Source organism: Zootoca vivipara, chromosome 6 (genome assembly GCF_963506605.1).
Source record: "Zootoca vivipara chromosome 6, rZooViv1.1, whole genome shotgun sequence".
In the NCBI taxonomy this organism is placed as follows: Eukaryota; Metazoa; Chordata; class Lepidosauria; order Squamata; family Lacertidae; genus Zootoca; species Zootoca vivipara.
This window is the reverse complement of record NC_083281.1, coordinates 45,198,624-45,223,266: the sequence shown is the minus strand read 5'-3', so window position 1 is coordinate 45,223,266 and position 24,643 is coordinate 45,198,624. Positions and strand designations below refer to the sequence as shown.

The 24,643-nt window shown below is 48.5% G+C and overlaps 1 protein-coding gene across 3 annotated transcripts in view; it reads right to left on the bottom strand.

The window, feature by feature from the left end:
* Positions 1-852: 852 nt before the first annotated feature.
* The window catches only part of DOK4 (docking protein 4), a 61,163-nt gene continuing 37,372 nt past the window's right edge, over positions 853-24,643 (bottom strand). The window contains exons 3-9 of one of the 3 annotated variants that reach the window (XM_060275898.1): positions 19,467-19,574; positions 17,302-17,416; positions 17,018-17,137; positions 15,330-15,519; positions 9,859-10,000; positions 8,412-8,535; positions 853-5,280 (exon numbers count right to left, since the gene is read on the bottom strand). In XM_060275898.1, coding sequence (XP_060131881.1) covers positions 5,207-5,280; positions 8,412-8,535; positions 9,859-10,000; positions 15,330-15,519; positions 17,018-17,137; positions 17,302-17,416; positions 19,467-19,574 — 873 coding nt within the window. In that variant the 3' untranslated portion in view covers positions 853-5,206. The remainder of the gene's footprint in view (positions 5,281-8,411; positions 8,536-9,858; positions 10,001-15,329; positions 15,520-17,017; positions 17,138-17,301; positions 17,417-19,466; positions 19,575-24,643) is intronic. The other 2 variants (XM_035117849.2, XM_035117850.2) reach the window with 2 other exon arrangements.

The following is a 24,643-nucleotide window of genomic DNA, read 5'->3' as shown; positions in this document are numbered from 1 at the left end:
CACATTTTCATGCCCTGCGTGAGTGAACGAGCTGTCAGAATGTTGCCTCAAGTCACTTTGAACATCAAGGGAGGCAATTCAGCTGCCGGTTATGTTAATCTAGTTGTGTTGGACTCACGGCTTAATATTGCTTGAGTCAGTTCTTTTCTTTTTCTACTCCGTCATAAAGCTCATTGGGTGGCCTTTGGCCAGTCACTGTTGCTTGGCCTAGCCTACCTCACAGGGTTGTTATGGGGGATTTTATGGGGATGTGGGGGTAACATTCCCACTTTGAGCTCCTTGGAGGAAGGATGGGATATACACCTGATCAATAAAATAAAACCCCAAGAGTCCTAGAGAGCTCACAGGCCTCTTCAAGTTAAAAAAACCTTATATTTCCCTGCATTCTGATTCAAACCGAAACTGTTTCTGGTTCTGTGTCCCTTCCCAGCTCTGATGGGTGTCACATTTTAAAGGCTGGAAATTCTAGACAATTAACAATACAACCCTTTTGTTGCTTATAGAGCTCATCAAGCAAAACCATCACAGTGATTTCATAGCCAACTCATAACAAAGCCACATGTCACTCCGTCCTGGCCAGACATTTAAGAGGGCCTGAGGTGCTAGTGTCTTGGAGTCCCTTTGTCCTTGAGAAACTGAAGCAAATGTGTGGTTTCAAAGGGTCAACACCCTCTCATTCACACCCCACTGTATCATTCTCTCTAAACTGTTATCGTCTATTGTATAATACAATGCGCCATCAAATCTAATGCACACCCTAATTTTCACGATGGCAATCTGGCCAAAAATGGTATGCATTACATTCGAGTAAATACGGTATAATTGAATGATAATAATAATCTGAGACTGGAATAGGGAGTAATGTTTGTTTATTGACCAAGCAGTTCCATTTAAAAAAACCAAAACAACCGAAACATTTTTGGCAACCCCCACTTCCGCGCCCCCCTCCCCACAATCTGTGCATCAAATAATCCTGAGCCAACCTCTTCTCCATTCACAGCCTGTCCAAGCATTTGCATGTCCCAGCCTTCACGCTACATCCTCCTCCATAAGATACTAATTTAGGGGATAACTGCACCCCGACCCTACTGACAGTCCATTAACAGAGCTGCCTGGCTCTGCCACTCTTTCCCCTTGGATCCCTGCTACTCCAGACTCCCATGCTGGAAAGGCCAGGCTGTTTTGGCTGCCCCTCCCAAGGCTTTTCCAAGAGGAAAAGGGCCAGCAGAGTTGGATCTTCAGATTTACATGCCCAAATTCTATGGGAGAGGAGTTGCCCAGTAGAGGGCCAATGTGGCCTGTGGCAGGAGGACAGGGCTGTTTCCCAAATATCTGCAAGGTGCCTCTATGATACAAACAGCTTAGCAATGAAACGGGCCTGCCTTTGCCAAGCTGCTGCCCCCTGTATGCTTTAGACTGCAACTCCCATCAGCCAGTGTTGTCATATAAAGCTGGAGCTGGTGGGAGTTGTAGTCCAAAAAGTCTGGAGAGTTCCGGGTTTGGGAAAGGCTAGTTTAAGCCATGGGTGGGGAACATTTTTGGAGTTACGGGCTCACTTCTGAGGGGAAAGTTATTGGGAGATGCACACACTGGTCGTGGGCAGGACGAGGCAAAAGGGGGCTGATTGGGGGCAGACATTTTCTCTTCCCCCCCTCCATTCATAAACATGCATCTCCTCAACTTGCAAGACATGTGATGTTCATATTTTGCTAATAATTAGGATTTGGGTTCTGTATAGCTCCATGATCATCACATCTCTCTACCTGGCCTTCTGGACTCTCCCCAGCCCACTTCCCTCACTGACTGCATCTCACCCTGAGTGGTTTTGCCTAGCTGGAATGTCCCCTTGAACACTGGTGATGATGTATTTTGTTTACCAGAATGGAAGACTGTGTAGAAACTAGTGTTCTGTATTAAGGTAAACTTTTTCATTCGTTGCTCTATATTATCTCTGGTCCTGCCAATGCTGGCATGTGGCCCTTAGGACGGTTACCCGGAATGGAATGTGGCCCTTGGGGTAAAAAAAAAAAGGTTCTCCACCTCTGAACTCAGTAGTTCCTCTGCACACATGGAACACATCCTCTATGCTGGCAATGTTTATTTGCAAAGCACTTTCCCAGCATGAAGAGAGGGGTGCCATTTTGGAAGCAGGTTTGGAAGAGGTGAGCAGACGTAAAAGAGAGCAGGAGACAGATAAAAGCAGGGAGGTGAGTGAGAGGCTCTGGGTGGGGTTCAAAATATCTAAACAGCTGTCCCATGGAAGATAGAACCAGCTTGTTTTCTGCTGCTCCAGAGGGGAGGACCCAAACCACTGGAATCAAATGAAAATGCATTCTCATCAGAGAAAGGACCCCAAACTGTGCCAAGGTTAGGAATCTAGCAAATCTCAAGGAGAACTATGCTTAGAAAAAAGCTACAGCCTGGGAGCCTCCTGCTGTTATTCTGTCTCCTATCAGCCTCAGCCAGCTTGACCAAGGAGTTTTAGTCCAGAAGTACCTGATAGGCTTGGAATGTCTCCCACCTGAAAGCTTAAGAGTGCTGCTGCCAGCCAGTGTTGACAATACTGAGCTAGATGGACTCGGTAAAAGGCAGTTTCCTATGTAATGGGCCAGTCACTGGGAATAGCTTTTACCAACAACTGAGCTCTGGGTTAGAAGGCTTCCAGGACATTTCAATACTATGGGTGAATATCTCCAGTGATCCCAAGTTTTGTGGGTCTCTCATCCAACTTTCCCGCCATACTGGTACTTTGGCCTTAAAATATCCTTGAATTGGGAGTGCTGTTGAAGCATGGCTGCTTGGACATTTGCTGGTCCAATTCACAGGTGTCCCAGGAGGTCTCTCCCGCTTTCAGGTACAGACAAGATCCAAAAATACAGTTATTTACACACGCAGAGCACAAGATTGTAAGATGTTAACTCCAGTGCTATTTAAACAGGGTGGCGGGTGGGGGGGGGAAGGGAAACCCAACAACAACACAAAACAACACAATACCAAGGTTTGTACTACAATAAAAAGAAGATAGCCCTTCTCAAAGTTATTCAATAAATAGTAAAACTAGAAAATCAATTGCTTCTTTAAAAAATTTCAGCATAGGAATAAAACCAGCCACTCTGTGAAAGTGTTTCACTAATTCTGCTTAAAATTTCTAACTGGGCCAGGGCGGGTAGGTGGTTTTTTGAGGAGTTGGGGGTAGTTGGGAAATACTAGGGACAAAAGAGGTGGGGAGGTAAAGAAGAAACTCTGTTCCAGGGTTGGCATTGGGCCTTTTGAACGGCAGGATTGGAGGGCGGGAAACTGGGTTGCCAAGTGACCTGGTGTGCTCCTGTCAGCAGGTGAAGCACTTTAAAGCCTCGACGGAAGCACCATCACAAGCTAAGGCCTGCAGACCAAGTTGCTATCCAGGGCAGAACAGCAAGGGCTAGTCAAAAAGTTGGCAACCCCATGGCTGCCCACCTTCAATGGTACTGCTGCTGTTTCCAGGACAGAGAAAGGAGCTGCTTCCCCCAGTAGGTGGGTGAGGGGAGCCTTGGGAAAGCAAAGGCCTTGACGACCATTTGATTGTCTGCAGCCAGTCAAGTGAAGATTTGAACGAATTTCCATTTTGTAGAGAACACTTGGTGGGGGGCAGGTTGTGTGGAGGGTGTGGCCCTTTAGGGTGTAAAACCTACCAGAAAGCTCAACTTTGCTTTGTGGGCAGGCCAGCCTTCACTACAATTTCCATCAGGCCCAGTTAGCACAGCAGGATGGAAGTTGTAGTCCAAATCATCCGGAGGGCACCCGGTTGGTGAAGACTGGGGCAGATCACTGGGGGTGGAACTAAGGGCAAGAGAAGCTTTCCTAGTGGAATGTAGCAAAGACAAGCCAATGGTAAACAAGGCAGCCCCAAATTATTTCAGCCCCCCACCCGCAAACATCCATTGGGAACGGCCCTTGTCTGGGAGAGGCTTGTGCGTATAGTTCTGTAATCTAGCACCCACGTTGGAAAAGGATGGTGAGCCCACCCCTTGCAGTCAATAAATATCCACAAGGAACAGCCGACGTGTGTACAGACTGAGTGAAACACCATCACTGCCTGCCCAGTGCAGACCTTCTGGGCCTTGCCTGCTCCAAGCAGGCAGCCCACACTGAGATAGAGAGAGAGAGAGCACACCTGTGCCTCCCTCGAAAGGACGCTTGTGCAGAAGTCACAACCTGGAAAGGAAAGTGGCAGCTCCTTCTCATGAGGCATTGCCACAAAGGTCAACTGTGTGTGGTCAGCCTTTCAAAGAAGTGGAAACTACGCTCTGTTTTCTTAGATCTGCAAATCTTCCCAAAGATCATAGGGGGTTGGACTAGATGACCCTTGGGGTGGCCCCTTCAAACTCTGCAGTTCTATGAAATTATTATTTTTTCAGGGACAAACACTTCTGTCGCCAGCAAAGGGACTGCTGTGGCACGGAAGGATTGTTTTCTGGCCTCCCGAAGTCCCGCGAGAGAAGATTTTGCCAGGCTGTTTTGCAGAAAGTCCTGGGTCAGCAGCAACAAGCCCCACCAGCCCCCCTCCTGCCTCCAGGAGACCATGTGGCTTTTTTCTCTGCTGCACAACCTGGTGCTTTGGCTACCATTCGGGAAGACTTTTTTCCATCTGCCGGAAAGTTCTTCCCTTTGGACTCGTAGCCGCAGTCCCAATGGAAGAGAGGGAAAGGACAACCCACCCCACCGTCCGTTTAAAAATCTCGCCAGGATGGCTAAGAAATGTGCATTCCTGTGGGGGGTGGGGGGAATCTCTTGATATATAGAATATGCACAAGCAATATTATATATTTAAAATAGTTTTAACAATATATAGCTAGTCCTCCCCCTCACATCCAGGCTCTTCCTTCCATCCCAGGCCTGGTGGGAGTTTGCCTGCTTGGCTGAAGTTCCTTCCAGGCTGACAGGGCTCAGATCCTTGGCTATGATCCTTGGGGGCAGCCTCTGTGCAAACGTCGGACTCTTCCCCCCAGTAGCTGAAAAGCTGTCCCCAAACCCTTTCCGGAAAGGCGGGAGCAGGCACTGGACCACAAAATCTTCGGTGCTGAGCAACAGCACTTGTGGGCTGAGCTGGCCCTCTGCCCGGGTCTCTCCCTCCACCTAGGGCTGCATCACTGTGAAGCCGAGCTGGAGTCTTTGCAGTCGTTCTTCCCGCTTTTGGGAGCATTTGGCTTCAACAAGATGAAACGGTTCAAGAGGTCAGTCTCTGAGCTGGCCTGGGGGCCCGAGTACGAGTCACCTGTGGGCAGAGAGCAGACCTCGTCTCTGTTTGGAGAAATGCAATGTCATTAAGAAGAAGGACATCAGAAGAGCCTGCAGGATCAGGCCCACAGCCCATCTAGCCCAGCATCCTGTCCTCACAGCGGCTGATCAGATGCCTGTGTGAAGCCAGCAAGCAGGATTCAAAGACACGAGCACTTTTCTCTCCTGTGGTTTCCAGCAACTGGGGTGCAGAAACATCGCTGCCTAGGACTGTGGAGGCAGAGTATAGCTATCATAACTAGTACCATCAATAGCCTCCTCCTCCATGAATGTGCCCAATGCTCCTCCTTTAAAGCCATCTAAGTTGGTGGCCATCACTGCCTCCAACTTAGTTTAACTATGAGCTATGTGAAGAAGTTCTTTCTTCTGTATGTCCTGATTTTTTCCAACATTCATTTTCCCTTTGTCCACTTTTTCACACACTTCTATCATGCTCCCTTCGCTATTCATCTTATGTCTTTACTAAAAAAACGCCCCAAATATTGTAAACTTTCCTGACAGATGAGTTGCTCCATTCCCTTCATAATGTTAGTTGCCCTTCTCCTGTCTGTTCATTTTCTAAAACTCTGCAATATCCTCTTTCAGGTGAGGCTACCAGAACTGGATGGAAGTGAATCTGATCAACAAACCTGTGTGTGTTCTGACACAGGGGTTTCAATTTGACTGACAGGCCAGGCTATTTGACCCCAGAAGCCCCTGGCTTGAATCTCAGCTCTGCCATGAGCTCATTGTAAAAGTATCTGAGATGCAGATAATGTTAGTCCCATTCAGAGGAGACCCAGTCAAATTAACAGGGGTGACTAACTTAGGTTCATTCATTTCAGTGGATCTGACGCATTCAGAATGCTTCTTCATGCGCTACATAACTTTCAGGTTTTATGATTACTCATTATATTGTCATTTTAACCAGCCTTAGTCAACCTGGTGCTCTCCAGGTTGGGGCTGATGGGAGTTGCAGTCCAAAGCAGCTGGAGGCAGCCAGGTTGGCAAAGACTGGCTTAAACACAGGCCATATTTGATTCCTTTTTGTTGGTGTATTCTAATATTCTAAAAGAATTATGGTGTACACTTGTAAAACTGTCCGGGGAATTGTGGGCTAGAGAAGCACTATGTCATAGATGAATCGACCCACAAGATAGAGCACCGTTTTGGCTGAAGGACGGCACAGAAACATCCCAAATAAAGACACAAATCCACTGGGCACAATCTTGCCAAAGTTTAAGCACTTTTTTCAGTCCCATTGATTTCAAGAGAGAGAGATCAAGGCCCCCTGTGCAAATCAATAGGGCTTAGAAGTGCTTAACTTTCTTTGGATTGTGGCCATGGTGTTTTAAGATGCCAATACAATATCTAACGTAATAGACTGCAGAGCAGCATCAAAACATGACATTAAATGAGGGTTGCCCTGTCAGCTTTCTGATATGTAGAGGCATCCTAAATCCAGAAAAATCTCAATTGGCCATTAAGGTCACTGGGTGACCTTGAGCCAGCCACCGTCTTCCCTCAGCCTGACCTACCTCACAGGGTTGTTGTTGGGACATTAAATGAGGAGGCAGAGAACCATGTATGTCAACCTTGAGCAACTCGGAGAAGGTGGTGAGCTACAAATGAAATGAATCAATGAATGGATACTACGCTGTAACGTTTATCTATGCCAGGCATCCCCAAACTGCGGCCCTCCAGATGTTTTGGCCTACAACTCCCATGATCCCTAGCTAACAGGACCAGTGGTCGGGGAAGATGGGAATTGTAGTCCATCTGGAGGGCCGAAGTTTGGGGATGCCTGATCTATGCTCTTCAATTATCTTTTTTCCTTAAATTGTTGAAATTGTGTCTGTTGCATACTTATACTTGGAACCACTTTCATATCAATCAATACCAAGCAAACTATAAATGACTTAAATAAGAAACATGGCTTAGTGTGCAATCGTACACGTCTCCATTGAGGTGAGCCACTCACAGTCTGGCAGGACTTATTCCCAGGTTCACCTGTGTGGCCGGGGCAGCCAGCCTGTGTCCCTTTGGGGGTTGCTGGATTCCCATCAGCCCCCAAAGCCACCATGGCCAATAGTTAGGGATGATGTGTGTTGTATGCTAGGAACATCTGGAAAGCCACAGGTCAACCAAGATTGCAGCCTTATTTTACCTCTCTGCTTTCTTAGCTTCATATCCTGCCCTTCTTAGCTTCATATCCTGCCCTAACATAAAATAACCCAAATAACATTAAAAATGTTAATCAGAGCTAATTTTAAAAATGGGACCAGGTAATACCTTTAAAGTTTTAAAAGGTGCCTTTCAAAGCTGCCTTTCAGTGAACACCTGTTTACAAAAAGGTCTAAGCCAGGCATCCCCAAACTGCAGCCCTCCAGATGTTTTGGCCTACAACTCCCATGATCCCTAGCTAACAGGACCAGTGGTCAGGGAAGATGGAAATTGTAGTCCAAAACATCTAGAGGGCTGAAGTTTGGGAATGCCTGGTCTAAGCTCAGCGTTACAGATTTCAGCATCTACTCCAGATAACCACCAGAAGCAAAATTATTGTGCTGTTTTGCATGATGGAAGAGCCCTGGAGGAAAGAAGTTAAGTTCCTTGAAAGCAAGGGAAGCAGGCTCCGATTCAACATGACACACGCAGAGCCCTTTTCAAAAAAGTGGAACTCCAACCACCAGCGATTTTGTAAGATCTTGAGAAAGCAAGATCTTAACTTTTTTTTTTTAAAAAAAGGACAGCTTTAATCCAGCGATCGCCAGTTGGCGGCCGAAAGGCTGGATCTGGCCTGCAAATCCATTTTAATCTACACCCCCCCCCGGCAGCAACTGTACCAAATTTGAATCGCAAACCCTGAACACCAGCTGCAGCTCTATTAGCCCACGCTGGGGATCTTTAGGGTCAAAGAACAGAGACGTAATGCAACGAGGTGCTTGTTGGAGCCAATGCAGGAGCTGGATTTTGGGAGATTTTCTTTTGGGGATGGGTGGGGGAGAGTTATGGAGAAACGGCTGACTCCCAGCACCCCCACCCCAAAGCCTACACAAGTGCCTACAGACTTTAGGGGTGTGGGTGGGAGACAACAGGACAATTGAATTCTGGGGGAAGCCCAGATCCGCCCCCCACCCTGCAGAGCAGAGACTCACCACTGTAATTTGAGGATTCGGCAATGTTCTGCGAGCCGGTGATGTGGTGCCAGTAGGCGCTGCGTGGCAACATGGTGGTTGGTGTGCAGGGGTAGGAGTAATGCTCTGTGCCCTTGTTCAACAGCTGGAAAAGAGGAGGAGGAGTGTAGATTTTAGGAATCAAAGCTGTGCACAGGGGAGAGATAGAATGGCACGTAGGAAATGCTGCAGTCTGGGAAGAGATGAGATAACAATAGGGCCAACATGGGCAGGGGGTGGAAGCTGGTACAAATTACCGGGAAGGTGGTCCAGATTACTGGAAGGTGGTCCAGAACCCAATTATCTTGCATATGTTTTATGCAGGGACAGCCCATCCCGTTTTGCTGCCTGAGGCAAAATGGAAAGGTGACACCCCTCTCAAAGCCTCACAAGTCCCCAGGGGTGGGGGCACAGTCTTGCCAAGCTGGCCCCTCCAGTTGTTTTGGGCTGCAATTTGCACCAACTCACAGGATTTGTAGTCCAGTACGTCTGGAGGGCACCAGGTAAGCAAAGTTATCGTACATTTGAGGCACTGCGGGGCAGCTTTAAACTGCCATGGCTCCCTCCCCACAAGAATTCTGAGAGCTGTAGTTTGTAAAAAGGGAAGAGAGTTGCTAGGATCCCCTTAATCCCCTCCCAGAGCTATAATTCTCAGAGTGGTTTAACAATCAATCCCTGTTCAAAGGAACTGTCTGGGAATTGTAGCTCTGAGAGGGGAATAAGGGTCTCCTAAAAATTCTCAGCACCCTCAACAAACTGCAGCTGTTTAGAGAGCCGGGATACTGCTTTAATGCATAGGGGGGATGTGGACTAACTGAACTTAAGTGTTTGGGCTGATGTTTTAAAGCTGTCACAAGAGTCAAGGAATCTCTCCAGGCATCCCCTCAACTGCCGCCTGGGGGCAACCATTCCTGCAGTGGAGAGCTGGGAAGCAGAGCTCACTGTCAGCTCTGCTGTGACAGGCTAGCCCCACCAGGCCTCCTCTCCCTTCAACGGTCACCAGGGGGCAGCCATTCCACCAAGCTGCCTCAGTGGGGAGAAATGGGAAGGCGGTGGCTCGCTTCATCAGCTTTCATCCAGCTCCTGAACTGTTTAGAAGTTGGTGCCTGAGTTTTGATTTGGATTTTGCTCTTCCTCTTACTTTCCCTTAATTTGTTTAGCTCGATAAGCACACGGGTAGGGATAGTACGGAGACTGCTCTGGGAGCCTTTGTGGCCGAGGGGCAAGCACAAATGCTCCAAAATAAAATAAACCAACCAACCTCCCTTTCACACTTGCCTCTGTGTCGCAGCATGCTGAATGTCTGTTCTTGCAAAGCACCAGCTGTTTTGGAGATACCCGCTTCTATATCCCCAGTGCCAAGGGATGGTTAGAGGCGATGAAAACCCCCTGCACCCCACATCCACCTCCCCTCCAGCCATGAGCTCACCCTCACATTCTTCTCCATCTCCAGAAGGACGCGCTTGTGCTGTTCAGCAATGGCTAAGGTGGCACTGTGCACCCTCTGGTAGATCTGCTCACCCTCCTGGGTCTGAAAGGTATACAGGCCTTCGCCGGCGTCACACATCCTGCTAAGCAAAAGGGCGGCGACAGAGAGCAAGAGGTCAAAAGCGGGACCCCAGTGAAGGGGTGCGCACAAACCTCAAAGCGGCTGCTTCCACCCCATCAATGCTGTTCACATTGTAGTTGTCCCGCCTCACACTTGCACTGTTTACACCTCACTCCTGCATGGACTTCACAAACATGCATGCTTTTCTCTCTGCCCCACTTGCAAATCCAGTACAAGAGCTTCACAAATACACTTTGCTTTTTGTTTTGTTTTTGTGTTGGCTTACAGTTTTTTAATCCCACTCTTCAGATGGAAAAGGATTGTGGAGCTGCTTACAAATGCCAGTGATAAGAGAGGCTCTGTCTTCAGGCTCGCAATCAAAAAGACATGGCACAAAAGGAAGAGGGATTGGGAGGGAGTAGGAAAAACACAGGAGCTATTTCTTAGTTACAGAGTTCTTGTAATGACCAGGAGGAATGGAAAGATTTCAAGTGTGGAAGAAGCCAAAGGGATGTGCTTTAAGGGCATGTGAGACTGTGGTAGTTTGCCAGAGCTCTCCTGCGCTCTGCTGAAGTTCAGTGCCTGCAACCAAAAGGTCCTTCCTACAAAGTGCCTTCTGAGCCCAAGCAACTGGTCCACGCCTGCCTGCTTTCACCAGCTCATCAACTCTGACAGGGCTACAATCCATTCCTTACCCATATGACAAGTGTATAGAGCATGGAGTTGTGATCCTGTGTAACACACACAAGCTGCAATGAAGGTGCCCATTAATGCACCCCCAGAAAAGAGGCCACAGGAATGGCACATACTAACTTTTACATGCAAAGGTAGAATTAAGCAGAAATACATTTCATCTCACCCTACTGTGGAAGACAGTGACCTGGTGATCTGCTCAGTCTGAAAGACCAGGGGCTTACTGGCCTCTGGTTCTCGCATCGTAAAACTGGACTTGGACCAGGTAGTCATGCTTCCAAATAGAGGGCTGTCCTCTAAACTAGGACACAAGGCCACCCTATATCCACTGTAATTCAATGTGACAAACACAATCCCATAGCAAACACTGCTCAGTGCTTTCTGAAACTAACTAAAACAATTCATTTGTTGTTACTTCTTAGAACTCGGACTTAGAAGCCGGATGATTGATTACACAAACAGGCAGGCTCTCAGATAGGAAATTGCACCTACTCAGCTCCTCCTTGGTCATTCTGCTGCCAAACTAAACGAAGCTAAACCATGGTTTTGCTTAGCATATTGTCTGAATCTGGGCTCAGGTCCAGTTCTCCCCGACAAGCGAGCTGTAAACCACACGACAAACTTTGGTTACAGCTCATAGTTTGGCCAGAGAGAGCTAAACCACAAGTGTGTGTTCAGACAACACAAGCTTGAACTCGGACAGGCTAATCCAAAAATGGCCAGGGAAGAACCAACAATCTGGCTGCAATCTCCTTCGTAAAAGGCCACACCTTTGCTCATCCATACTAAACCATGGCTTGGCAGAGTGTTTCATGCAAAATGGGCCACAGGCTATGTGAAGAACCAAGGACAGCTGAAATTATTTTATGAAGTTGATTTGGGGTTGTTTATATAGACTGGTGATAGCAGAGTCCATCCTCTTTTTGAGCCTGGTGGAGTTTCCACCAAGGCTGGGAGAGTGAGAGTATCTTGCAGGCTCGCTCTGTTGCTCCTTTGACCCTGCCCCCTCTCGTGAAAGCATTGCTCCTCTTCTGTTTTGGAGCTAACTACAGTTAGCACTACATCTGCCCCAGCATCTCCCCTAACCATAATCAGCATCAAACAGCCATTTGCAAATATGATTAGAAGCAGATTTGCAAATTGTGTGGCTTGGGCTAAGCATGATTAGCATTGACATTGGCACAGACATCGGCTTGCTCTGAGGCAAACAGTTCCACTGAGCTGTATGTGCAAAGAATTGCAGCCTAGCATTTGCCCAAAGGTGCCCAGGGAGTCTGAAGGCCTCTCCAGACAACCTCTTTATTGAGCACTCATCCAGATTTGCTTGCACAAAGCTTATTTAGAGATTAGATTATATCGAACCTTTTTTGAGCCTTCCTTCTGATTTGTTTGCGGCGAGGTTATATGAAAATGAATATTCATTCTGATTTGCTTGTGGGGTTTTTACACGCCTTTCCAGTAGTCATCCATTCTCCCCACACTATTCAATGCACTTCCCCATCGCTTTCCAAACAGCACAGAAACTGTTTTGACCAGACAGAAGTTCATGAAATTATGAATGGCATGGAGAAAGTGGGTAAAGTTTTCCCTCCTCTCTCATAACACTAGAATTCGTGGACATCCAGATTCGCAGCAGATAAAACAAACTATGTCTTCATGCAGCACAGTGTTAAACTATGGAACTCACTCCTGCGGGAGGCCACCAATTTGGGTGGCTTTAAAAGAGGATTGGACAAATTCATGGAGGAAAAGGCTATCAATGGCTACTAGCCACAATGGTGGACTTCCTCCACTGTTAATGGCTGCATGTCTGATACCAGCTGCTGGAAACTTAGGAGGGAAGAGGGCTCTTGTGCTCAAATCCTGCTTGTAGGTTTCCCACAGGCATCTGGTTGGCCACTGTGGGAACAGGATGCTGGACTAGATGGGCCACTGGCCTGATCCAGCAGGCTGCTTTGAATTTCTTAGGTCCCGCCCCCCTCTTGCTTTTTTAGTGGATTTGTTGTGCTAGGGTGATGGAACACTTTGATCCATTTTAAACATGCAAACCTAAAGTTCTGGTATTTGCTCGATTCCTTCCTGCAAAGCAGTCGTGGAGCGTGTGCCCGTGCTGCCCTGGGCACAAGGAGTGTTATGGCCGAGGAGGGTGGATGGCAGCATTGCTGCCTATTCTCCTGCTCTCCTCCCCACCGAGCTGTGGCCAGGGATAAGAGGCACAGTTCCTTCTCGCTCCAAGCCAGGCTCCAATGAAGGAGCCTGCTGTGGGGGAGCCTGTTTGCGGCCCCCTCACAAAATTGTGCCCGGCGCCACAGCCTCCACTCATGCTATGCCTCTGCTGCAAAGTCCCAATAGTCTGGAGGCACTCTGATGCAATAGTATTGCACCTGGATAAATCTTTTGAATGGGTTGTGAATTATCCCTTTATGGCAAAGATCTGAGATCCTCCCACACTGGGAAAGAAAGAGGTGAATGGGACCTCTGCCTGGCTTGGGAGTTTTTCATCCTTATAGTATAGTGGGTGGGTTATTCCCCCACTACCCTGCCAAAGAAACAAACAGCTTTATTGTCAGAACAGGCTGTTCCACAGCCTCAGAGCAGGGTGGGACGGGGCTTGTTGGAAGAGTTCCTCTAATCTCTCTATAAAAGCCAGGCATAATGAGTCAGTGAAGGTCTGGGATAAAAGGGAAAGATCAAATTTCTTTCCTTTGTAGATGGTAATTAGCTGGAGTCGCTAAGAGGTGCAGGCTGGGATGGTCTAAATCAATTTGCAAAGTTCACAAGGTAGGGGAAAGTCCGAGAGTTTCTGGGAAAAGGCTTTTTGGGGTTTAAAATCCTGCCATGGAGTGTGATGAGCAAACAACTGGGCTTCATTGCATGGCTGTAGTGGGGACTGCAGGGCTGCTTCCCCTGCCCCTCCCCCCACCCACAATCACTGCATGTGAAAATCCATCAATATGGATTCCTGTCTGGTTGCACAGAGCACTTCTGGGAAGCAAAGTCCATACGGGGCCTTGGGGACATAGGAATCTGCTTTACACATAGTCAGACCACTGGGTCCGTCTAGATCAGTATTGCTGGCACTGACTGGCAACAGCTCTCTTGTGTTTCAGATTTTTCCCATCCCAACTAGAGATGCCAGGGCTTAAACCTGGATCTTCTGCCACATCATCCAGTCAATTGGCATGGCTAAGGGAGTGGAGAGGCTGTGGAAGAGCAAGCCCTCTCTACATGCATTCAGAAAGCATGTGTGAGGCACAACTTGGGGAGTGGAGTGTGCTCACTGCTCCTCTGACCTGAAGCACCAGGAAGTTCTGAAGGGGCTATGAGTGTCTGGATGAATGTGCTTAGAAGGCTTTTCAAGGTGGGCTTCCTGGTTGTGGCAAGACTTCAGTGTGTTCTTCCAAGACCACAGGAACTTCTCTTCAGACCTTCCTGTTCATCGTGGGAAGTCCAGGGTCCTCTGTTCCCCTCACAGAGCTACAACTTCCAGAATGGATTAATGGTCAACCCCTCTTCCCAAGGGACTCTGGAAATTGTAGCTCTGTGTAGGTTAGGAGGCAGGCAGGTGGGGCCTGGCAGGTGGAGGTTGCTGGGGCAGTTCCCATTTATCCAAATGGACCAGCCTCCACTATGCACTGGGGGGGGGGATCCACACAGACTTGACTTCTTCCCTTTTTTCCCCCTGCTTTCCTTTTAGTACAGTAAGTCTGCCAGCCTCTCCTGAGGCTTTATGTAGATCTTGATTATGTGCCCGTAAAATATCCATGTGGAAAACATCAGCTTGGAAAATGGCTTTGGAAGAGATTCAGTGTTTTGGGGATTTCCCTCTCAGAAAATCCTTGGGGAAAGCTGAAATCATGGGAAGACCTGACCCACTCCGAATGCTGCCCAACCAGCCCCTCAGTGCCCTCCAGCCTTCCCTGTGGCCAGTTCCCTTCCCTTTATAGTGGCAGTGGCCTAGTGGGTGGAGGCAAGCTGAAGGGAGAGAGACTGCTCTTTGGGTTTTTCTTAGGCCCCAAAGCAGCCTTCCCCAATCCAGATGTTTGGGATTGCATCTCTCATCTGTCTATCAGTCCCACCCAGGTGCAAAGCCCAGCAACAACACTAACTGAAATAAGTATGCCCTTAGCAGCTCCAGAGAACTACATGTGGTAACAATCCACTGTCTGCCCCATTTTTATGACTGCTACCACCTTATATCCATTTCTGACCAGTTTCAGTCTCAGCAGGTCATTATAAGAACTTTGTGAGGAGTGGTGCCCGGGTTTTCTTTTCCCCTTCTCCCTCCTTGCCCTCTTTCCTTCTGCATCCTGCCTTTCAGATTGCAAAAGCCTGTTGTTGATCTGCAAGCAATTCTGGGAGCCTCTTTTTGCTAAAGCATGGGGTACAAACCTTGAAGAGAGACAAATAAATAAGAAATTCCGCCTCTATCACAAAAATATCGAGATCTTTCCTTACAGGTAGGTTAAGCTGAAATATTGTGGATAGCCCAAGGTCATCTAATGTGATGTGCTTCACAACGCCAATTCTCAGTGGTTATGGCCGCTGTGCAGAGCTGGACTGATACTTTAAATTATTCCCAAGTTTCAGAACATACCCACTCCCACAACCAGAACAGCGTTGCAAGCCCTGTGGGCCACACGTCCCTGCATGCATACCGGCCAGCCTCAAAGGTGAACCGCGTGGCATCTCGCCCGTAGCGTCGCAGCGAGCACAGGGGCCAGGAGACGAGCTTGACGCGGGGGTTGTGCATGTCCCAGAGGTAAATGTTCTCGTGTGTGATCTGCAGCTTGCACTCGCCGTAGATGTCCAGGTTGGGGCAGGGCAGGAGGAAGACGTTGAAGCGATCTGCGGGGGAGAAAGGGGCGCTGCTGAGCCAGGCTTGCTGGCACCTTTTCTGCTTCATACCACCCCTTTTCCACCCCTCCAATCTGTCTCCTTCCCAAGATTTTGCTTGAGCAACAGCAAAACTCACCAGTCTGCCACCCTTCAGGCTCAATGTTTGTGGCTCTGATTAGCTGCCTCCTAAGCCTAATTGTAGAAGGGACCCAGGTGGCGCTGTGGGTTCAACCACTGAGCCTAGGGCTTGCTGATCAGAAGGTCAGCGGTTTGAATCCCTGTGACGGGGTGAGCTCCCGTTGCTCAGTCCCAGCTCCTGCCAACCTAGCAGTTCGAAAGCACGTCAAAATGCAAGTAGATAAATAGGAACCGCTACAGCGGGAAGGTAAACGGCGTTTCCATGTGCTGCTCTGGTTCGCCAGAAGTGGCTTTGTCATGCTGGCCACATGACCTGGAAGCTGTACACCGGCTCCCTCGGCCAATAATGCGAGATGAGCGCGCAACCCCAGAGTCGGTCACGACTGGACCTAATGGTCAGGGGTCTCTTTACCTTTTAAGCCTAATTGTAGCCTCGCCAGGTACTCCCTGGCCACAATCTGCCGCTTAAATCCCAACACCGCCTCTGTCCCACACTTAGACAGAGCTGCTGTTCACTGCATCCCCATGCCCTGGGCTCAGTGTCCAGGGCTTGCTCCAGGTATCGCTGCTCTTGCCCTGGGCAGCAGTGTCTGCAATGTCCATCTCAAGGAGCTGCCCTCTGCACTGCCACGCCTGGCTCCCTGCTTGTGGAATGCTCTCCCTAGAGAGGCTCACCTGGTTGGCACCATTGCATATCTTTAGGCACCAGGGAAATACATTACTTCCCCCCCCCCCAAAGACTTCCCCCCAGGCTTTCAGTTATCTGGGGCCTCCTACAGCAGGTGAGATTTTTCAGTCCTGTCTTTAAAAAATGTGGATGAGTTTTAGATCTTCCTCTGTTTCATTTTAGGCTGGTTTCAAAGTATGGGTTATGTCTTTATTGCTTTAAGTTAAAAAGGTAAAGGTAATGGGACCCCCTGACCATTAGGTCCAGTCGTGACCGACTCTGGGGTTGTGGCGCTCATCCAGGTCATGTGGCCAGCATGACAAAGCCGCTTTGGGCGAACCAGAGCAGCACACAGAAACACCGTTTACCTTCCCGCTGTAGCGATCCCTATTTATCTACTTGCACTTTGAAGTGCTTTCGAACTGCTAGGTTGGCAGGAGCTGGGACCGAGCAATGGGAGCTTGCGGGGATTTGAACCACTGAACTTCTGATCGGCAAGCCCTAGGCTCTGTGGTTTAACCCACAACGCCACCCGTGTGCTTCAAGTTACTTTTGGTATTTAAAAAAAAAAGAGAAAAAAGAACGGCTAATAAGATCAATAAGTAATGACAGGCCATTTGTTTCTCCAGTCAATCTTTCCACCACCCTCATTCCCCAGCCACCCCACCACCATAGCAAATTCAGGACAGCCTGCCCCCTTACCTGTCTGCTCACACTGCACTCCAGGTGCCAGCAGATCTGGCTCTCCCAGGCTGATGTCGTTGAGCCGTGCCCCCAGACACTCGATGGACAGAGTTTTGTACCACTCCTCAGCCTCCAGCTCTGCAAGATGGGAATCGCCCTCAGTTAGTGTCCAACGTTCAGCCCTGTTGCCATTTAGTTCAACACAGCACACATACCCTTGACAGTGGCTTGCACCCTCGTAGAATGTACCCGCACGCTGCTGCTCACAAACACCCCCATAAATCCCACAGTGGGGCTCCTACCAGATTCACAGGTGAACGTCCGAGCCGAGTCGTCAGTGAAGATGATGGCCACGGCCTGCCGCTTAGTCTCCTTTGGTAGCCTCGTGATGCATTTCACGTTGCTGATCTCAGTGACCTGCAGGAGAGCCACATGCCTTAAGGGGAGCAGCTCCCTACAGCCCACCTTCGTCTGCAGAGAAGAGGAAAGGGATCCCTGGCTCTCTACCCAAGAACACCTGGGCAGCTCCATGCTGAGCAGGAGGAGGGAAACTTGGCCCCGGGTCTCAATGCGGCCATCCAGGACTCTTTATAAGGTCTTCAAGAGCCCCCTGCTTCACACTCTCCTAGAGTGATTTTGCCTGGCTGGAAATTTGTTCTGGAACTGTGATAATGCCTCTTTCTTAGCTAGCTGGAGGGAAGGTGTGTGTGTGTGTGTGTGTGTGTGTGTGTGTGTGTGCAAGCACATATAGACCTCTGACTTACACAATGCTGGAATGTGTGGTGCATTTTTCAACACATTTCCCCAGCACTTTCCAAACTACAAGTTTTGCTCCATCCTCTTTTTTTAAATCTCTGGCCCCATCACTGACTTGGGGATCCCGAAAGCTTGCCTTTGGCCTGAATAATGTTGCCCACCCCCAATGTTCAAAAGAATACTTCCCAACTCCTGTACAGTTGGGAGTTGTGCAGCAGCTTAGATGGGAGAGCAAAAGCTGTTTTGTAGGGAGAAGCCAATGGGGTGGGTGGCTTCGTTCACCAGCCATTCCAGAAGTTACTCATTTATGCTGGTGGTTGGGGAAGAGACTCTCTGGACAGAGGACTCTGAGACAGCAATCCCCCTTAAAAAGGTGGGATGTGCCAACTCAGAAGTGTCTCAAACAGCCTCAACCTCCTTGGGTACCCTGCATAAAGAGAGAAGGATGTAATTGTTGAGGGGAGGGGCATTTGTTGGTCCAGAAGGCTGGGCAGGTGCCCTGGCTGTTCGCCTCCATTTTCCAGGAGCCTGAGAGCATTGAGATGGGCAGCGGGGCATATGAGTGGTGGAATAGGGTCTTGCACTGGGTGACTAAGGTGGTGAGGAGAGGAAGGCCCAGGAGGTTGGGTGAAAGAGTGGAAAGGATGGCCAGCGGGAGAGCTCAAGCAGGAGGGCTGTGCTCTGCTTCTAAAACATAAACAGGTTTATTTTTGCCACAATGACTCCCTTGGGCAGGGATGTTTTTTTCCAGCACGCAATGTCACACGGACCACAACAGTGCCCTGGGGAAGCATTTAAGGATAATGAGAATGTCGCTGAACTAGGAAACGGTGGCCAATCACCATCACTAGAGGAGGCAAACTGCAAGCTGGCTCTGCGTAGGAGCCTCCCCAAAGGGGTCCCGTGAAGGAGGAAGGAGGAAAGTACAAGATGCTGACTGAGAATCATAAAATTGTAGAGTTGGAAGGGAGCCCAAAGGTCATCCAGTCCAACACCCTGCAATGCAGAAGGCACAGCTCAAGAATCCCTGTCAGGTGGCCACCTAAACCCTGCTTACAAACTTCCACTGAAAGAGTCCACCACCTTCCAAAGCAGTCAATCCCACTGTCAAACAGCTCTTACCATCAAAAAGTTCTTCCTAAATTATAGTCAGAATATCCTTTTCTTGTCTTTTGAATCCATTGGTTTGGGTTCTACCCCCTGGAGCAGCAGAAAGCAAGCTTGCTCCATCTTCCATGTGACAGACCTTTAGATGTTTGGTGATGGGCATCCTATCATCTCTCAGTCTCCACTTCTGCAGGCTAAAGTACACCAGGTGGGGTCTAACCAACGCAGTACTCTTACTAGACTTGATGCAGCCTATAATAGCTTTTTTTTTTTTGCTGCTGCTGCTGCTGCTGCTGCTGCATCATACTGTTGACTAATGTTAAGACCCCTAGCTCCTTTTCACATGTACTACTGGCAAGCAGCTGTCCCTCATCTTGTATTGGTGCATCTGATTATTTCTGCCGAAGCGTAGAACCTCACATTTGCCCTATTGAAATTCATAGTGTTAGTTTGGGCCAATTCTTCAATCCGTTAAGGCCTTCCTCAATCCTGATTCTATCTTCTGCGTTATTAGCTATCCCTCCCCCCACAAGGCTCTATCCAGCCCCTGTCCCCCCCCCCATGGAGCAGCAACAGTGCAATCCCACCAGGAACTGGGGCTAACCTTTGGACATCCTCGCAAACACACCGACTTCTCGTCTGGATATTTCTCCAGCCGCTGAGGGCCTTTGCTGGAAGATTTCCGGAAGACGAGCCAACAACGCCGGTAAATCTGGGAGGGAGGGAGAAGGAAGAAAGGAAGGCAAGTAAACACCAAGGGAAGGGGACCTGCTCATCCAAAGGATAAAATGCCCACCTACATGAACACAAGTGAATCAGCCCAACCCTCCCTGTGCTGTCCACTTGGTCAGGAAGCTCACTGGGTGACCTCGGGCCAATGACCGTCTCTCAGCCCTAAGCTAACCTACCTCACAGGGTTGTGGTGAGGATAAAATACGGATCAGCCTCTCCTCCATTTTACTTCCAAAGGATCGTTAGGGGCCCCTCCAGATTGGAGTTTTATTGTGGTTGTGTTCGGCAGCATATTATCAACACAATAATAGGGCATGTGGCACATTTCTTTTCCTCTGTAGATGTTCTGCAATACTTTCCCAGTGCCACTGGATTATTGCCACCCTGAGGGGCTACAGCAGAACAAAAGCAGGACAACCCCCAAACCGAGAACCTCTCTTGTCGAAACGATTATGGGATTCCAGCAGGAAAATACAGCTTATGCTCTGATTGGAAATGAAGCAGTATCTTTGCCCCAAAACGTTTGCAAAGAGTATTGAAAGAGGGTTCACGTGTGACTGCCCTGATAGCATCATGAGTACAAATCATCATGAATGTGCAATAAAAAGGTGCCTTTCCCAATAAAGTGACTATTGTTGCAATTGCATCTAGTACTAGCTTACACCATAATGAGGAACTACGGTAGTCACAGACTGCAGAAGATACAGACGATACATTCTGACTGACCATCTCTCTTCTGCAGATTGTTCCTGTAAAGAACAGAACTGATTTATTGTTGAAGGCCTTGCGACAGCCTGGAGGCACCCAAAATCAGTGCTGGCATTTGTTAAGATTAAAACTAGTCCACTGATCAGTCAAATATTTCCAAACGCTGTCAAATATATGAAGTAACAATGCACAGAGAGTGAATTATACCAAATCTTCCACACACCCTGCCAAACACACACACACACACACACACACACACACACACACACACACACACACAAACACAGTGCACTGTACCATTCTCTAGTGGACTCTGAAATTTAATCTCTCCTGAAAATAATGTTCAGAATGGTTTAACAGTGTTCCTAGGAAACTGTAACTCTGAATTGTAACTCTGGGAGGGAAACAAAGGTATCCCAACAATTTTCAGCACCCTTAACAAATGACAGCTCCCAGAATCATTGTTGTTGTTGTTGTTTAGTCGTTTAGTCGTGTCCGACTCTTCGTGACCCCATGGACCATAACACGCCAGGCACTCCTGTCTTGCACTGCCTCCCGCAGTTTGGTCAAACTCATGTTTGTAGCTTCGAGAACACTGTCCAACCATCTTGTCCTCTGTCGTCCCCTTCTCCTAGTGCCCTCAATCTTTCCCAACATCAGGGTCTTTTCCAAGGATTCTTCTCTTCTCATGAGGTGGCCAAAGTATTGGAGCCTCAGCTTCACGATCTGTCCTTCCAGGGAGCACTCAGGGCTGATTTCCTTAAGAATGGATAGGTTTGATCTTCTAGCAGTCCATGGGACTCTCAAGAGTCTCCTCCAGCACCATAATTCAAAAGCATCAATTCTTCGGTGATCAGCCTTCTTTATGGTCCAGCTCTCACTTCCATACATCACTACTGGGAAAACCATAGCTTTAACTATACGGACCTTTGTCGGCAAGGTGATGTCTCTGCTTTTTAAGATGCTGTCTAGGTTTGTCATTGCTTTTCTCCCAAGAAGCAGGCGTCTTTTAATTTCGTGACTGCTGTCACCATCTGCAGTGATCAAGGAGCCCAAGAAAGTAAAATCTCTCACTGCCTCCATTTCTTCCCCTTCTATTTGCCAGGAGGTGATGGGACCAGTGGCCATGGTCTTGGTTTTTTTGATGTTGAGCTTCAGACCATATTTTGCGCTCTGCTCTTTCACCCTCATTAAAAGGTTCTTTAATTCCTCCTCGCTTTCTGCCATCAAGGTTGTGTCATCTGCATATCTGAGGTTGTTGATATTTCTTCCGGCAATCTTAATTCCTGCTTGGGATTCATCTAGTCCAGCCTTTCGCATGATGAATTCTGCATATAAGTTAAATAAGCAGGGAGACAATATACAACCTTGTCGTACTCCCAGAATCATTAGGAGACCCCTATTCCTTTCCACAGAGCTACAGTACTCAGAATGGTTAAGTACGTCTTCTTCCCAGGGAACTCTAGGAATTGTTGCTCTAGAAGAGGAATAAGGATCTCCTAAGAACTCTCAGCTGCTTAACCAACTACACTTCCCAGAATTCTTTTTTTTTGGGGGGGGGAAACCATGATGATTTAAAGTGGTATCATAGTGCTTTACCTAATTGGTGCACATGCAGCCTAAGCCTCTGATGCCTGCATTACTGTCCATCTGGACAAAGGGGAAGGAGAGATGTTTCAGAGGCAAGGTGGGTGAGGGAGGAAGAGGTGGTGCTCAGGCTGGGCGAGTGTGGAGATAAGGACGAAGGACAGCCAGCGTGGAAGAAGAGGGAAGACAACAAAGGCTCTGGAGGAAGTTGTGAGCCCAGGAGAAGCCTCATTCCCAACAGGAAGGGGCTCTGAAGGTTTGTCCTGGGGGACAGCAGACCCTGAGGCAGAACTCATAACAAAGGACAATCCCAGTGAACGATGGTTGGATACAAATCGCTAGTGGTTCAGGTCTCCAAGTCAGCAGATGGCAAATGCAGGCTAATTAGACTGGGGCCTAGGAGCCGGAGGAAGGAATAAAGGGAGCAGTCACCCCACACAGCAAGGAGCTGGACTCAGCAGAGAGAAGACTGAGAGACACAGCTCTGGAGAGCTTTCCTACCAAAACTGTGTGCGTCTGCAAAGATTCCTCTCAGAGATACACTGAGGTGGCTGCTCCAGACTTTGTGAAATTAGTCATAGCATTTATACTTCTTTTAAATACGGAGTCAGGGTCACCTTTGAAACATGCAATAAATGAATATTCGGTAAAATTGTAAAATTAAACATTACTAAAATTATGAAAACAAAGCAGAAGCAATGCCCAGCAGAGGCTGAAATCAGATAATATTTGCTTGCTGTCAAAATGCAAAAAGCCACAACAGAGTCAGGCAAGCAGCCCTATGAAAGCTTTTTCAAATTATGACCACCACCACCGTGAAAGACCAAAGTCACATCTGATCAGGACATAGAAAGTGGACTTTGCATGGAGGGAGACATACAATAAAGGCCAAGCCTATAGGACAGGCATCCCCAAACTGCGGCCCTCTAGATGTTTTGGCCTACAACTCCCATGATCCCTAGCTAACAGGACCAGTGGTCGGGGAAGATGGGAATTGTAGTCCAAAACATCTGGAGGGCCGAAGTTTGGGGATGCCTGCTATAGGATGTAAGCAACCTGGGGTGTTTCAGGGTGGTTTTTTGTTTTTGTTTTTAAATGGGAAAGCATTTTCTAAACAACAAGAACACATTGGTTATTAATTTGTTTCCCAGGCTCAATTTAATGTAGCTGGCCAGGACCAAGACTGGAATCATGTGATTCGATCAACTTGCTATAGCCAGAACCTCTGGCAGCCACACTTTGCCCCCAAATATGTTGCCACTTTCTTCAAAGGCAGCCCCCATGTAAAGTGCATGGCTTGGGACAGCAGCATTTACTAAAAATGCCCCTCTAAGGTCAGACTCCTGGTTAAGTGTGGATGTAGACATCACCAGATGTTCAGACCTCCCAGTGCTGTCTTTCCTCCCTCAATGTCTTCCTTGGACGATTCTAATTCAGCTTCCCCCAGCCTGGTGGCCTCCAGATGTTTTGGACCACAACTCCCATCAGTCGCAGCCACCACAGTCATGCTGTATTAGAACAACATCTGGAAGCATAGAGATTGGGAAAAACATGCCATGACATCACCGCTCCCTACAATGCTCTACTACTACTACTACTAGTAGTAGTAGTAGTAGTAATTATTATTTATTAATTAATGCCAAAATAGCTTCCAATAGTGGGAGGTGGCTTGAAATTATTGGATAGTGGGATTCAGTGGCCACCATCCCATTCTGCATTTATTATGTGCAATTTTGCCAAGCCAAGGTAAACCTACAGCCCTGGGAAGAGACTCTGGGGCAGCTCAAGAATCACTGTTTCTGGAACCAACACCACGAAGTCAAGCAAGTTAACCTGCATGGCCAGTGTCACGCTGAACAGCAAATGAGTAAATGGCTGCCCTCCAGGGGAAGGACGTCAGCCTGTACTAGCAACTCTGCCCTGCTTGCCAATCCACACCACGGAGAGAGCAGTGGTCAATTTCTAACAAGGGATGCTGGGGGCCCATCTCCCCAGTGAACCAACACTGGGTTCACTGGGGCTGTGGGGTTGGTTGCAGTTGTTCACGGTTAAGAGAAAGGCTCTCAAAGGTGTGTTGCCTGCTTTTTAAATTACTGTTCTGACTCTTCCTGGGCACTTTGCACCTCAGATATCATTCCACAGAGCAGTGATGTGGCCCAGAGCATGCAGCCAGGGAAGGAGAGTGGCTGGCCAATGATCCAGCGTGTTTGAGAGGCCTTACAAGCAGGTGAAGTCCCCCAAATTGGCCTCCTGCAGCATCATCCCCAACAGCTAATGGGAGCCAGGAATGCAACCAGAGCAAGAAGCCCTTTCCATATCTGCAGCGGCGTATCTGAACGCTGGGGAAATCGCTGCTGTGCCAACGAATCCCATTTTCTCTCTGCACCAGCACAGCAATGCTGCTGCTCTTCTGGGAGAGAGAGAGGGGAAGGGGCTGTCTCTAAATGAGCAAGTCCTTCCCAGCAGCTGGGGCGGGGGGGAGCAGAGAAGGAAAAACAGCTCCTGCCTAACAGCTCCCTTCCTGCCCTCCTGCCTCCCTTGGGACTCACCTACCTGTCACAACCCCAGTGTTAATTACAGCGCCGCCACTTAATTACCAGCAGAAGGAGCAGTGATGGGCTGCAGCAGTGGTGTGGGCACCTCAGAGGGCCTCACCAGCCCCCTTTCCCATTTCCATCTAGCGGGTCACCTGCCCTGGGTGGTTCCAGGGCCCTTTGCTGCACACCTGATCCTGCCCAGACTCGGCTCACCACA